This window comes from Phalacrocorax carbo, chromosome 2 (assembly GCF_963921805.1).
Source record: "Phalacrocorax carbo chromosome 2, bPhaCar2.1, whole genome shotgun sequence".
NCBI lineage: Eukaryota > Metazoa > Chordata > Aves > Suliformes > Phalacrocoracidae > Phalacrocorax > Phalacrocorax carbo.
In genome coordinates this window covers 128,952,746-128,969,402 of record NC_087514.1, presented here as the reverse complement: position 1 = coordinate 128,969,402, position 16,657 = coordinate 128,952,746, and the positions used below count along the sequence as shown (strand labels likewise).

At 39.8% G+C, this 16,657-nt stretch overlaps 1 protein-coding gene across 4 annotated transcripts in view; it reads right to left on the bottom strand.

Moving 5' to 3' along the window:
* Positions 1 to 16,657, bottom strand: part of RFTN1 (raftlin, lipid raft linker 1) — a 102,389-nt gene that overhangs the window by 41,271 nt on the left and 44,461 nt on the right. For all 4 annotated transcript variants that reach the window (XM_064444319.1, XM_064444317.1, XM_064444316.1 and 1 more), the window contains exon 4: positions 4,716 to 4,824. In XM_064444319.1, the coding sequence (XP_064300389.1) occupies positions 4,716 to 4,824 (109 nt within the window). The remainder of the gene's footprint in view (positions 1 to 4,715; positions 4,825 to 16,657) is intronic.

Here is a 16,657-nt window from a genome sequence, read left to right as displayed (position 1 = left end):
CCAACCCTCTTTCTACCTAGCAACTTTGAAGAAGCTGGAGAATTAACCTGTCTTTTAACAGCAATACTAATACAAAAATTCTTCACCAATTAGAGCCATAACACAGATGACTCTCCAGAAAACAATGCACATGAACTAAGATAGCAGTTACCTTGATAACACCAAAAGAGCTACAGATGAATGGAGGAAAAAAACATGAGAGCAGGAGAAGAAGTAGTAGTTTGATAAAAACATCAATATGGAGAAACATGCAGTAAGACTGATCTGTGGTTCTTTGGGGTGTGTAGCAGTTCCTTACCCAACCACTCAGTCTCCTGCCTGCTGCTCCCTCCAAAGGAGGGAGGGCACATAACAGGCAGGAGGATCAAGCCCCTCCTAGAATTATCCCACCTTTCAGGAGAACACTGAGTAAGTTCAACTACAGTTTAAACTTGTTGATAGCGATGTGTATTTCCAGTACATAAACTAACACTTGAAACATGGTAATTCCTCATGCCAGTTCTTTCACTGATAACATTTTCTTTCCTAAAAGACATTTAGAGAAATTCCAGTAAATACCAGTTGATGCCATATATTCCACGAAACTGGCAAGAGAGCTCAAATACAGCAGATCTTTTCAGCAATGTAGGATGTGAGTTCTTCATACAAGTGTTAGTATTGTATGGCCTTTCTTTCAAAACAGTCCAATTCCCTACGCAACTAGGGTTTGTACCAGGGAGAACTGGTGGTCACTGTTTCACATGCCAACTCTAGAACAAGTACAAGGGTGGCAACATTCTTGCAATGTGTTTTGTTGGCATATTCCTCCCTGGGGTCCCATACGCTTAAGTCTGAGAGGTATCATCACCTCCTTTAGCCAGCAATACTATTACTAGAAAATAAATGTCAACAAACCTACGGGCAAAGCTACTATATCTGCAGGAGTCAAGATTATTTCTAGAGTACTTTGGACTACAGAAGATGTTCAGAGGACCACTTAAGGGAGTGACACGTTACTGACAGCTTTTGAACTAGTGCTGGTGATGGCATCTGCATGCTCACTGAGGTTCACCAAGACTCTGAACAGAAGGAACAGCAATGAGCAGATTTGATGCTGTCTCATATAGCAGATTTCATCGCAAGATAAGCATTACATAGGTGTTTCAAGATGGCAGTTGTGTTCTAACCTAAGCCAGTCCACTTCTGAAAATGTAAAACCAATTATTTGTCTGTACGGCCTTCGGTTTTTTTGGAAGAAATTAGCCTCATTTCTGAGTCAAGTAAGGACAGACCAGCAGGGATTGATCCTTGTCTAGTAAACACAAAAGGAAGACACCTGCATTTGGATTTCAGTTAAGCTGCAGCATTTTTTTAAACCATGCTTTTCCGTGCTACTCATACTTCCCTAGGGAAGGATCATGAGTCCACAGGGACAAGAAATATGAACCCTGCAATGGGGTCAAACTGGAAAAAAGTTAACATACAAGAATTTCCCTCTGAAAGAGCATTAAGTAAGTAACAAAGGATACAAAGATATGCTTCCTAGATTTTAAAAAGTCAGAACTGGGCAGAAGCGGTACAGAAACTATACTCTATTTCCTAACCTTTCACCAACACCACAAAGATGTGAACATAGGAGTAAAACCTTCTGCCTGTTACAGTTCTTCTAGAGCATGTAACTCAGATTGATGTGGAAAACAAAGGTCATTTGGCATTCATATACAACTGCGTATCCAAAATAACTCTCTTCTTGGGATGTTAGCCTCGCTTCTCCTCTCATTTGGCATTCATATATGACTGCATATCCAAAATAACTCTTTTCTTGGGATGTCAGCCTCACTTTTCCTCCCTTGTCTAGCAGACTCAGGAGAACACTCTCAGATGAAAAAAAATGATAACAGGATACACAGAAATAAAGAGCAACTAGGGAAGTAATTAAAGGTATCCTATTTTACATGAGGCACAAGTCAAAGTGTTACAAAATACGGTATCTTAGAAGTAACATCTCTGACTTGCAACAACTTTAGAATGATCTGAGCCACAGTGATCAGAATTTCAGAAGGCAGCTTTGCTCATTAAAATGCAGATGAGCAAAACTTTCATCTGTTTTGCCTGAGAGCTCAAGACAGGAGTGCTAATACCAAAACAGCAGTAAAGTACATACACAACAGTTAAGTCACCTCCTTCGTTGCCCAGGAACTACATGACAAAGACACCATGGGACTGTTTGAGCTCTTCAGGACACGTTGAGCTGCACTAGATCCACATTGATATGAAAGAACAAACAGAACATGGTGATGTCAGCATGATTTTAAGGTACAGGAAGAGCGAACCCCATGCAACATTATGTCCCCAATACTTAGCTGTCTCCCATCTTCCCTGGCTCTTACCACGGCCAGAAACCACAGTGGTAGCAAAAATGTACAGAGAGAGCAGAGAATTGGGACAGAGTGCCAAGGCGCAGAAGGATCTCAGCAACAGAACACAGGTTTGACCAGGAAGTCTTCTTTGGCATTTCTTAAATGTTTCATAGTCAACACTGTACTGAGGCACTTTGTTTCAGAAAGCGAGAAGCATTCTCCACATGAAATAACTTCCTTTTTTCTACTTCAGTACTCTTCAACATTTATATGGAGTTATAGAAGAATAAAAAAAGATATTACCTATGCTGTATGCCATCATAAAATTGTTTTGTCTTTGCCAGGAGCAAGCAGTTAATATTCAATAAGACATATTCAATGCGACAAAAAGTCAATTGAGAAAGGAAGTTATTAAAATTGCATCCTTGTTCAAACTCCATGTAAACAATACTTGCTCAGCAGTGCGTAACAAAATTAATAAAACTCATTTTCTCAGAGTAAAGGATTTTTTTCTAGTAAATTCACAGTTGCAGAATATTTTGATTTATTTTATTTTGAAAAAATATGGCTACTCTATTTGGTACCTTTTTTAAAAATATAGTAATTTGCAATGCAATAAGATGGTAAACCTGGGCTAAAAGCCTCTGTTAAGAAAAGCTCTGTGACCAAGGATTTGCCTATTCAATTACAACACACTATTAATGTCAACTGTATTCCACAGTTTGAGAAGAACTGTAGGGTTGGGTTTTTTTGAAAGCAACCAATTGCCCTCTCTAACAGCTTTTTGTTACTACTATCTTTGAAGAACATCCTTTATTTTTCATTTGTTTTGTTTGCAAACATTTGTTTTATACGCCCTTAAAAGCAATGGACATTTTTGTTGCTCAGATAAATTAGTTAATATGACAATTAATTCCTACTCCCAAACAAGTCCTGTTTCCTGAGTTAGATTTACATGAAAGTGTTGAGACTTTCACAATGTGTTTAATCAGATATAGACAGTGACACAGCACACACTTGACAGCAATGGCTTCAAAGGACTTCAAATTCCTCTACATCAAATAACATCTGAGGATGAGCGACGTACTCAGCCTACAGAGAAACAGTAAACATTCATTTTGGCTATTAAAATTTAAATTATTAGATTTCAAAAAGGCATCTTCATAACCCCATAATCAAATGGCTTCTACTAACAGAAACATTTCCATGTCTAGAAAAACATTCTAAAGAGTCTCAGAATTGGATATTTATGGAAATAAGATGACTCCTGGATTGTCATTTTGTTTTCATGTTAGCCATATTCTTTCTGAAGTAAAAAATGCAAAGAAATTTTATGTTGCAATGATGTAAAATTTTGCTGCCAGTTCTGACAGATAAGCCTATATTTCTACTCTGACTCAAAGAACTGAAGAACAAAAGCAAACATGTTGAAACTGATATATAAGAACTACACCAGTTTTGCCTAAGTGTGAATATATTGAAATAATCCAAGATAGCACCAGAATAGAAACACAATAACACACAATAAACCTGAAACAAAACTTGGACTCAAACTTTTGAGTACTAGTAAGTGTTCAGAAAACTTCAGTTTGTTCTGATACCAAAACTTATATATCTTGAAGTATGACGACAACGGTCAGATAGTCATAGCTGCATTATTTTTAAACTAGCTTTTACAATTCATAGTAAAAAGGAAAGATTGAACATGAGCGCTGTCTGTCAAGCTGAGTCGCTATCAAGCACATATAGCCTGTGCTGAAATACAGCCTGTTCTACAAAATTTTCTTAACTATTATTACTGCAAGATGGACTAAAGCTAGGGGAGTATGCCTATTCACACTATTCTTACACCATTTGGCTAAGTAAATGTAGTACTTCGTGCTAGTTTTTGTAACATGCAATAGGACACAACAGACGCTGCAAAATTTGATACATGCACAATGAATGTGTCTTCACTAAAATGGACATAACCTCCTAATTTCCAGTCTGGCAGAATATTACAGCATCCCAAATAATTTTAAAAGGAAAGCAACAAATAAAGAATTGCAGGGCTATTTTCAAATTCCACCATTATAGGACCATCTTCTACACTGGTAACTTAGTTGATATCATCTGTGAGATGTCGCCCTCCTGCAATACTACAAATCATTTTCTCATAATAATATGATCAAACTTGTTTCTCTCAATAAGTATCATTTCCCTTCAGATACTTAAAATTACAGAACATCAAATTCTAGTGCAGTGTTTCAACTGCAAAAAATGTAACATATTCGTATCATCAGATTGACAGAACTAGAAGCATAGAAGCAGCAATTATAGTGCAAATAAAAGCATGCTGTGCTTTGGTTTTTGCCTTTTTTTTTTTTTTTTACTCACTTTCTTAATAAAATCAGGTATCTCCTTTTTGTCTGAAAGTTGGTTTAAAGAGGAGCAGCGCTCTACCTCCAAGACATAGCCTTCACTACGGACATCACCTTTCGGAGACCTAAAGAGACAGGGAAAAAAAGAATCAGTTTCTGTTCTTAATACTGGATACCCAGACATCCCCTTTATAGATGTTCCCCATGGAGAGCTACCCTTCAGACAAAACTTCGGTTCCAGCACATTCACTCCACTGAGCTCAACAGAGTTCTGACAAGCGGCAGCTATACCATCTCACCTACTTGCTAGGGAAGGAAATCACACCAATGACTGCAGATGATGGAATGCCTCGGGGACTTCCAAATCTCTTTATCTGTCCAAGAAACACTTTGTCAGCCTGGCATCTATGGCCAACGCCACGGAGATGTGCAGGTAATCTAACTCAGAATATGCAGAAAGCAGGTTCCAGTGCAATGGGCTGAGATGCTCTGGGCCTCACATGGCAGTCTGATGCAGGATGTGTTTCACAGACAGTAAAGGAATCCCTTCTCTTATCTACCACCACGCCAAGTCAACACTTAAAAATCTGGGGCTAATCACAGTAGTTTGTCCTTCAGTCTTACCTTCTGCTTTGCTCTTGAGAAATGTAAAGCTATGTGTGAAAAGCCTTCTCTTTCAGAAGACACTAACTCCTAAAATAATTCAAAGCATACTGCATCTGCCATATACATTGCTGAACAAATCAGTGCTGTGGAAACATGATATCGGTCAAAATATGCCAAGGGAAAGTTTGGAAGTTATCCTGAATGATCTTGAGAAACAGTCCGTAGGCGTGCACTGCAAAGCAGTGCTACTGAAGGCAGTTTTCATCTCCTCTGGACTCCCATGAAAAGAAACTGATACGCCTGATCAACAGAGGAAATCTGAGAATCATTTGTTTTATCAGTTCTTTAGGAGAACACATGGAGGATGCATACAAAAATAAAAGCTAGCCTATAATTCTTGGGATTAGTAACAAAATAGTTATCTTAATATCCCATATGAAGCATCAAAAGATCTAGTTTGAAGTAAAGAACTAACCCTGGCCAGCAGTCACTTGATGCACTGGGTACCTACAGGACAGGAAGAAACATGCAGAAGTTTGAACTGAGAGTGCCTGAGGAAGCAGCAAAACAACAAAACAAGGACTCTGCAGGCTTGCCATGCTTGCAAAACCAAGTCTGCGTAAAAGCCCTGTTCTGGGGACTGACATTGTGTGACACGTAAAACACACTTCAGCTACAGATGGTCCCAGGGGCTTTCCCCGAGATGTGAACAGTTACTCAGAGCCATGAGATGCGTAGGCTGCTGGCTGCAAACTGGCAGTGTGTTTCCTAGGTAATACTGCAGAAATCTTCTGAAGCATCACATGACATTATACTTTGTACTTGATCCTCCCACTTTCACACAGGCTAAGACTCTCACTTCATTTCTCTTATCTCACCTATACACTGCACAGGCGGTACCAGACTACGGTCTGGGAACGCTGAAGCCCTTTCCCTGCTTGTTTTTCCCCTCCTTTCCAGGTTCTTCTCATAACTGTGGTCCCATTCTGTTCCTGACTCCAGACAACAATTTTCACAAAACATTGGTGTCCATGGAAACTCTCCAAATATCCTTATAGGATTTACAGAAATCGTTATTGGGGACTAACTGTATTCTATCACCACTCCTCTGGAACTGTCATACAGAAATTAATTTAAGCAGCAAAGAACAACTTTGATGAGGGGGAAAAACAAAAAATACTTTTGTGAGGGACAACACAGACAACCTGAACTGCAGACAACTATTTTTGCTCTTTTAGATAAAGTCCTAGATAAGATAATCTGTTCTGTGTAGATTTTCCACCACAGATGAACTCAATGAATTCAAGAACATAAAAATAAACTTAAGAAAGTCTCCCTGCTAGAGGACATACTACTACACCTACTTTTTTTTCTAAAATCTGAATATGAGTAACTGGAAATGTAGTCCTGATGTTATCTAACTGCGTTCCAGAGAGAAATAAGTATGAGCTAGGGCTCCTTAATGCTCTACCAATCAATAAACTATCAAAACTGCTACTTGATATTGCAATGCTAAGTCCAAACAACATCAAACAGAGCAACCACAATTCTCCAGTGCTTCAGCTGTTGTATAACAACAAACCAGAAGCGGATTACTAGGAACAGGCAGCAAGCCCTTTTCAGACAACCAATACCATTTTTGGATTTTCATCACCATCCCAACACCAAGCCTCTACAAACGTGAGGACCAAACACTTCCCTTCCCAGGGCAACCCACCGTGCTCACCACAACCCCCTTCCAGCCTGACTGAGGAAGCCATACTCCCAGCCTGGAAACTTTGAAGTACAACAACTCAAATTCAAAGGTAAGATAGCAAATCCCCAAAATGAAGTATGTACCACACTACCCATGCTTATTTACATGCAGACGACACCAAGCTGAGTGGTGTGGTTGACATGCCTGAGGAACAGGATGACATCCAGAGGGACCTGGACAAGCTTGAAAAGTGGGCCCATGTGAACATCTTGAGAATCAACAAGGTCAAATGCAAGGTTCTGCACAGGCTGGGGAATGAAGGGATTGAGAGCAGCATTGCTGAGAAGGATTTGGGGGTACTGGTGGATGAAAAGCTGGACATGAGCCAACAATGAGCACTTGCAGCCCAGAAAGCCAACCGTATCCTGGGCTGCTTCAGAAGAAGTGTGGCCAGCAGGTCAAGGGAGATGATTCTGTCCCTCTACTCTGCTCTCCTGAGATACTACCTGGAGTACTGTCTCCAGCTCTGGGGTCCTCAGCACAGGAAAGACGTGGACATGTTGAAGCAGGTTCAGAGGAGAGCCACAAAAAGGATCAGAGGGATGGAAACCCTCTCCTATGAAGAATGGCTGAGAGAGTTGGGGTTGTTCAGCCTGAAGAAGAGAAGGCACTGGGGAGACCTTATCACAGTCTTTCAGTACTTAAAGGGGGCTTATAAAATAGATGGGGACAAACTGTTTAGCAGGCCCTGCTCTGATAGGACAGGGGGTAATGGTTTTAAACTAAAAGAAGGTAGATTCAGACTAGATAGAAGGAAGAAATTTTTTACAATGAGGGTGAAACTCTGTTCCAAAACTGGAACGGGTTGCCCAGGGAGGTGGTAGATGCCCCATCCCCAGGAACATTCAAGGTCAGGTTGGACGGGGCTCTGAGCAACCTGGTCTAGCTGAAGATGTCCCTGGTCACTGCAGGGGTGTTGGGCTAGATGACTTTAAAGATCCCTTCCAACCCAAACTATTCCATGAATGAACATGAGGCCCAGGAACAGCAAAAAATGGAACAAGCTCAGAGGCACAATCCTTCCTACGCCCACTCTTTCACCGAAGCTTGTTCTTCACATAGTGTTCAGGTCTCCACACAAACCATGGCAGTGCTGTGACAACCTTGCTAGCTTCAAAAGAGTGAGAAACACTGATTTTCATGTTTAAACCCACTGGCTATCTGTAAGACCAAACTCTTTGTAACCTATATTGGTGAGTTTTATACACAGGTGTAAGGAGGAGGGAAGTTCGCCCTTGAATCACTCTCTCCTAATTCCTCTCCTCCTCCTCAGCAGCTCCCTGGACTCTGATTTTCTGCAGTTTCTGGAGGACCTACCTCCCACATCTTCGAAAGGAGTACAGATTATCTGAGATACAGATTATATCCACAAAAATATAGTGATTCTTACTGCAACTGTTTAAAATTACCTGTTTATTTTTCCTCCTTCAAGAAGCGCTTACTTTGAACCACACTTGCTGCTTGTAAATATTTAAGCAAACAGGAGACAGTGCATTCTTTAAGAGTTTCAGAGCTACCTCTGCACTATGGCTTATGAAAGAAATTGCATCAAATACCATTGCACTCTGTTAGGAACATTATTTTACAGAACATGTGTAACAGATCCTACTAAAGGCCATAAAATCTTTAGTTAAAATCTTCCAATGGAAGTAAGTACTCTATGTTACCAAAAAGTATTTTTCCGTGCTTTCGAGTAAAATATGTTCACATTTGTTAAAGGCAAGTCTTTGTCTATACTGGTAGATTCCACCTTTTTAGGAAACATTTAAGAGCCTATTATTTTGTCAAAAACAAACAAAACAAAAGCAAAAACTTTTCACATGAAAATAATAAATAGCTGTGGATTTCACACCCCACAAAAATAATTTTTGGAGCAAATCCAGGTGGGCAAGAAATTATTTCCAGACTTTATACAATAAACAATGCATTTCACAAATGAATCAAAATATTTCATAAATATCAGAAAAGTCTCATTAAACTCTTGAATATTATTAGTATAGCCATAGAGAAGTGGCTAAATATAAGTACAGATAAATTCCATTCTGAACAGAAATTACTATATTTTTAGTTTTATTCATTTAATGGGACTACTTTTAGGACCACTTTCATGAATTAGGGTCCCAAAATATGCAGCTACATCAGGATCAGAGAAGTCAGAGGAAAAGTCAAAAGCAGAGCTCAGGTCTCCTGACTTCAGTCTTGTCCCTGCACTTGCACTCCCTTTTTATCTTCTGAAGAAGGACTAATGGCAATCATTTGAGAAATATTCCAATCACCCGTATTCTGGAGTTTGTTATCAGGTTTATAGCACAGGAAGTTACTGGGAGGTCAATGTATAAAATATTTTTAAATTAAAGCAATAGTTTTATGTAAAGTTAATTTCCACTTCCCTGTAATAAAATATTTCTCAACAGAAAATGAAACAGAGAGATGCTGAGATAGGTTTAGTCAAAAAAAAGGTGTAAGTGCCAACAGTTTGAAAGACCTTCCGTTTCTTCTGGATGTACAGTCAGCAATTTCTTCCTCCTCTTACCCCTCCTAGGTTGGAAAACTGAATCTTACTCCCTTCATTTTCTGCAAACATTTGAAGTTTTTTTATTACCTTTGCTCCTCTAACAAAAAATCCCTTGGTTAATTAAAAATGGCCTCACCCTGAAAGAAGCACACCTGGATACAGTAAGGCTGTACCCTTCTTGGACACAAAGATGAACCAGAGAGGCTGATACAACCCAACTCATAATGCCCTGTAGTCACTATAACGCATTTTGTGACACCTGAGAGGGAACAGGAGAGACACTGCGAACAACGCCATCGCTTTGCCTGCAGTGGGGAAGGGCAGCCTCCTGCCCACCAGCCCAGGAGAGGATAACCACTGGTTGGTTAATCATGGAGACTGACAGAAAATTTCACTGTATCATATACACCCTGTGCTTTCATTTGTTTTTCTTCCTTTGTTATGTATCTTATTGTTTGTTTATCAATTTTCCCAAAGAAGGATTTTTCTGTCACTGTAGGCACCCTCATTGACCACCACAGACAACCTTAACGGGGATGCAAAGAGCTGAGAGAGCATTTCGGTCTACCTGGTGCTGTGCAGACAGACAGCGTTTGCAGCCCATTGGGGCTGGGGGTAGAGGGTACCCTCAAGTGTTACTGATGCGTAAAAGGCTGAGGACCACAGACTTAAAAAGAGTGGCATCTTGAGTCCTGAACAGGACCTCTAGTGCCACTAAAGAAGAAAATACACAGAATAAATAAGATTTTCACTTAAAATTGGAAGTTCACTGGGCAAAGTATTTTACAATGGTTGTTTCAGTAGGTTGTCATTTCCTGTACAGCTGTTTGCAGTTAAGCACCATTTCATGGTAGATAAACCATTACCAGCTGTAGAGTACCAGTAAGTTACACAGTAACTATTAAAGCTGACAACTCGGTGTCTGTTACAAACTGGATTTCCAATCCTTTTCAGACACAAGAAGGAAATGAGGGAGCCAACATTTGGTCCTAATCATCCTGAAGTTCTCCATGCCCATGAATTCAGAAAGCTGAAAGCACCCTTGTAAGCTGCACAGACACTCTAAAATGAGTATTTGATTAAGATGATGCTAGGAATAAATGCAGTTTTGAGATTTTTCCACTACATCGGAATAGTTCTACAGTTCAAAATATAACTGTACATTTATAACAAACTGATCTGCGTTACGAAAAATAAAACCGCATCAAGGTGATTAACCTGAGCAGTTGGTATCTGTATAATTCCAGGTTAAAAATCTAGCACAACTAGAGTATCTGAAAATCAAGAAGGCAGCAATTAAAAACGCGTATGTTTTATGATGTCCACCCAACAAACACACCATTTTTTGATAAAATAAAAGCAGGTATATTACATCATAACAACCTCAACTCTAACCCACGTGACACATTTAACTTTATTACCTAAGTATTTTCTTTACTAGGAATTTTCTTTTATAGCAAACCTTATCAGTGGAATGTATATTACTTGTTAGTAAAACATATGAACTTTTTTTAGTGACAGTGTATACAGTTTCTTGATAGAAGTTCAGGCATGTATGGATACATAGGCATCTTTAATGTGCAGTGTTTATAATTTTGAGAATACACATGAAAGAACATTTATTTCGGGTCAATGTTAAAAGTTGTTGTGAGGAAATATGTATTTCTTTGAACTTGAAACAAATAGCAAGCTTTAAAAACTGAAGCCATTGTCCCTTGAGCTAAAGGAAGATATCTGTTGACTCTTGGGTATGGAATAAATATTATTTTTTCAGCAAGCTGAAATCAGCCTGCTGAGAGCAACAACACATACTGCATTTGCACACAAAACGTGTTTGATCCTAATGCTCACGAAGGCAAGGTCAGGCATTTGCCATCTCCAAGCCTAAATCCTACATGAAAACCACAGATACACGTACACACACACACGCATTTACATTTAAATTAAAAATATACTGTACCAATGCAAAATATCTACTTTCAAGACCTCAAGCAAGCACTGAAGCACTGGAGGAGATCACTGATATTTTTTGTCAGACTGTGTCATTGTGAAATGCCTTCGACTGGAGCACCTATCTTTCTGCAGAGGTCTTTTGTAGCACATTTCATGGCCCATGAAGGAGAAAAGGGTTGGGAACAGTCAGCGTGGGTGTAGCAAGGATAAATCATACTTGACCAACCTGACTGCCTCTGATGTTAAAATGAGTGGTTTTGTGGATGAGTGGAAGAACAGCAGCGGCTGTCATCGATGGCAATTTTAGGGAGAGGTTTAGCACTGGCTCTCACACTATTTTTGCATGGAAGTAGTAAAGATGAGTAAGAGATGAGTAAAAACCAGTTCCGTGGTTAACGGTGACGCCCTGTTTGGAGGCCAGTGACAAGTGGAGTCCCTACATGGGGGTCTGTAACCTAAGACCTGTCACGTTTAACATCTTCATCAATGACACAGAGGAGGAGACAAGGTGTGGCCTTGTCAAGTTTGCAAATGACATTGGAGCGGGGGATGCAGCTGGTGTGGCAGAATGCATGCTCGAAAAAAGCTTGAAACCACTGTGCATGTTTTATACAGTGATGTGCCACTGAAGGTCAAACGTGGCGTGAAAAATTTTCACGTGGAAAATTAAGAAATATCCACAGGAAGTCAAAGATAGGCTTGCCAGGCAGAGGCACTAGTCGTGGCTCAAGGCTCCCTCCACTGAATTCTACACAAAGTCAGAGGAAGAACTCCCTGTTTCAAGTGCCTTACCAAAAAAGCCTGAAGAGAATAGAAGCTTTTGGGGGCTAGAAGGTTTCTCAAACAGCTAAGAATCAGAAATTTGATTAACTGTCTGGATGTTTCCAGAAACATTTTCCTTTGCCTTTGCAAGGCAAATATGCAAATCCAAATGCCAGAGGACCAAACCAAGACTTTACGAAGCATAACGCTTCCAGGGGCTGCTGCTTCTTCCCAATGTAATTACGCCTTTTCATACTTCATCAGTTCCTTGGTATAACAGAGTTTTCCCGTCTTTCATGGGAAGGGCTGTTCCCAAGTATTAAAAGGGGAGTTTAGTATGAATGGAAAAAGACAGAGTGAAAGAGCTGGTCTTTCAGGTGTGAAAAAATCAGGATTTCCCTTTCAGTCAACATAATTAAGCAAATACCAAGTGGACGCTGACAACTGGAAATGCAAACATATCATCAAAGGAACAACACAATGACTACTGTCTTGCTTAAGTCATTTAACATTGCATGTTTAAGCCATTTCAATCTTTTGCATTTACATCACGTTACTTTACATTTTCTATAAATCCAGACTTTCTGTAAGTCCATTTTCTATATTTTCTTTAAATCCAGACTTTAAGTGACACAGAGGACACAAAAATTTAGCTACATCTCTGAATGTGTCATTAATTGAAATCCCTTGGAGTTAACATTGCATACCAGGAAAAAAAAAAAAAAAAGAAACTTTAAAAATACTGCTTTACTATTAAACTTTTGAACTCACTCCGGTAAATTCCTTTGCAGATAAACAGAATTATTTTTGGCCAAGTGATGAAAGTTTGGGTTTCATCAGGATTAATGGATATAGGGAAATTATAGAAATAGAATCATCTCATCAAGTGAATCACTGGAACACCTGACACCTCATTATTTCACAGAAAGGGAAAACAGCTGCAAAGCTGTCTGAGGTAAACACAGAAGTCTACTCTAAAAAAATTATTCATAAATTATACTACTTAGTTTACTTCTGCATGGCAATGTTTACCTGCTGATCGCTTTATTGATTGGAGGCAAAACCTATAGAAGAGAAGGCCCTAAGACATAGATGGAACAATAGAGAGAAAGACCTCTCTGGAATTCAATATATATCCTCTGCTTCACTCTACCGTGGTGAAACAGAGTATCTGCAAACATGTGAAAATTATTGTAAGCAGACAGTTTGAGCCTGGACCATGTAACTTTCCTAGAGGAAGAGAATGGAGCTTGCTTTCTGGTGCACAGTATTTAGAAAGGGAAATTAAAACATTTTAATTTACATTTAATTTTGAAACTTTAAGATATCAGACAGGGGTGTCACACTACAGGGACCTGGGAATAAATTAAAGCAGCTTTGTGCTATGATTTTGTTACAATTTTGTTCAGCGGCTGACTTTGATTTCTTTGCAGGGAACAGGTTATCTGCAACAAGCTTTCCAAAATAGTAATGCGCACAAGACACCTGAACAGAGATTGTTATATTAAAAACTAGTGAGTATGGAAATGAAAGGGCGAAGAGAGAAAGGTTATTACACACACAAGGCACTAACAATCATGAAGAACTAACAGTCTCTGTTCCTCAGGGGAACGCAAGCAACACGTGCTACTCTCCTTATCTTGGTTAGCCAGAACCTCCCAAATGCACAGACCTCCTCCCCTTGTCCCTTCCACCAGGAGAGATACGCTGTCACACGTTCACACTTTCCAGGGTACCACTATATATCCTTTTTCCTGAGATTTTTGTCTTCAAGTGTAAATCAGCGTAAATCAACTTTTCTGAAGCGTGAATCAATGAGAACCAGCAGGCCAGGGGCCACACTTCACACCTGGAGCCTTCCCTGTATTCAGCAAAAAACCCCTATAAAAACCTGGGCTTGAAGATTTTTCTTTGTGTATTTTTTACATTAGGCCTTCTCCGAGAAACTCAAGTATCTCAGAACTCAGCACAGACAGTTAAACAGTCAATTGCTTTTTAACTCAGAAGTCCACTGAAATTTAGAAGGTATACACAGGAGCATTAAAGCTATTCCTGCTTTTTCTGACTCTATTGCATTCAACTTCCAAACCACTTTCAATCAGCTGGTTAATGTGCACAATGCAATTAGGTGCTACAGAAATATTTAAATTTATTATGTTAAATTTAATGAGAGCAATGGCAGAGTCCCTCAGCTACTTGGTAGACTACTACGTTCATGCCCACTGCCTCTAAAGAATTAAATGCCGCTATACTTCATTTTCTTTAACCGAACGTGACACTTTTTGCAGTGCAACAATTGTAGTGTTGAGTTTTTTAAAAAATCTGTCCTTTAATTTCATATTTGCCCTAACATTCCCAAGGGACAAGCCTTGCTTTTCAACGTTTACAGCTTCCATATATGTAAGGAATGCGTTTCCTCAAACGTCCTAGAGCAGAAACGACTCTTACTTCCTTATTTACCAGAAATGATTGGATAGCTAAGATAATGAAGCCACAGAGATACCAGTGGAGATTAAACACAAAACTATCGTGCAATGACTTTAAAAGTCACCTTAAATGTACAATGACATTGCGAAATCACACCGAGTACTTTAAAACTCCAGGACAATGGCAAAATAGGAGGAATAACACCAACAGGTACTTTTCCCATGACTTTTAATGCATAACATGTCTAAGCACTACCTTTTCCATTTTATTCTTGAACAAATTAAGGCACTGCAAATCTCAGCGATAGCAGCAGCCTGTAGTAACTGATGTACATCATCTCCTGCAGCTAGTATAGCCTCTTCCTACCTTTGGAGAGGCAGTACTGTAAAACTCAGGCCCTCAAAATGTGAATCAACAGTATTCATTTTAAAACATAAAACTGACATATAAAGGTGCAACACTGATTAAAGACTAATTCAAGTGTTCTGTCTCTGTATACAGAGAGTTGACATTACTGTTCCAAAAATGCACTAATACAACCATTTCATTTCTGTTCCATTCAGGCAACAGAAATAGCAAGGTGAAAGACTGCACACCTGGTATCTGCCAGACAACTGACAGATGAAGCATAAAGCTTAGAACCACCCATGGCGAAACACCTGCAGTAAGAAAGGAGCTACAGCCTCTGGTGTTTTGCAGAAAGTGCCCAGGAAGCCCAAGGGTGGGGCCCACACCAAGGTACAGAGGTTTTTAGGACTCCTTGGCTCCCCATGAACACCTGGCGGCACCATTACAGAAAATGGCAGGGGACCACTTTGTACTTCAGAGCATAAATGATGTTACTAGTGATCATACAACTGTAGCCTGACTACTTATACTCCTGAAATCTCACGACAGAAATAAACGCTCATCTGATCAACAAATATGCTAAGCAGACCTTAACTTCTACCCAGGACATGAACTGTTTTATAGAGAGACAGCCTACAGATGCCAGAGACCTGACAGTCCTTGGTGAAAAAGTATCACTTTATCAGCAGTGCAATGAGAAAGGTTAATTTAAAAAAATTTAACAGTATGTCTTTTTTTTCCCCCCTCTACTGTTGCATATTTTTTTCTGCCAAGCTGTTAGTGGAACGGGATAAGCTCACAGTTCAAATATAGCTGGTCTCTGTGCAGGCCATGGTCATCTGAAATCTGTGCAAAACCCATCCCTCTTCATTGTGCTTGACAATGCAAACATTCCTTGCACCCACACACTACGGAAGCAGCTTCTCCCATACTCTCAGCCAAACTTGGGAACATTTAAACTACATGAAACACCAAACTGATGTCATTTCCCTTTCTGGTACTTGTCTGGTTTTTCCCACTGCACCAAGTCTCTTCCGCTTCCCTAGGCAGTCAGAAATGACAGATAAGCAAATGCAAAGAAATGGAGTGTGAATATAAAGGAAATATAATTGGTTCAAGACTCTCTACTGTCTTCAATTTTGTACAGCCATTTACAGCTGTCTAAAGTGTGTGAAACACTGGCACCCAAGTGAGTGAGTAGGCAATTAAGATTTTGTACTCTTCCACAATCATTCTGCACAGATGTAAACTACCGGATACAGTCCGAGGCAGCAGCAACACACTGAGTGCTCCGGCTTGAAGACCGTGTCACTCTGCCGAGAAGGATGCTGCTTTTCCCTGACGTGTCTCCGTAGCTCAGTCCTGGAAAATGCTAAACCCTTGGTCCCCAATCCAGCAGAAGTGCTCAAGCGCTTACTTAACGTTGCAAACTCATGCATGTAAATGCTTTCAGTATTTGCAGTAGTGTATCTTGTAGGCAGGAAAAGCAAGGCCCCAGAATCAGGCAAGCTCAGCCCAATCTTACAAAAGTCGTCCACTGTTCAGCCAAACATTTTCTGTTTTGACCATAAAACTGGAAACCCTTTAAATA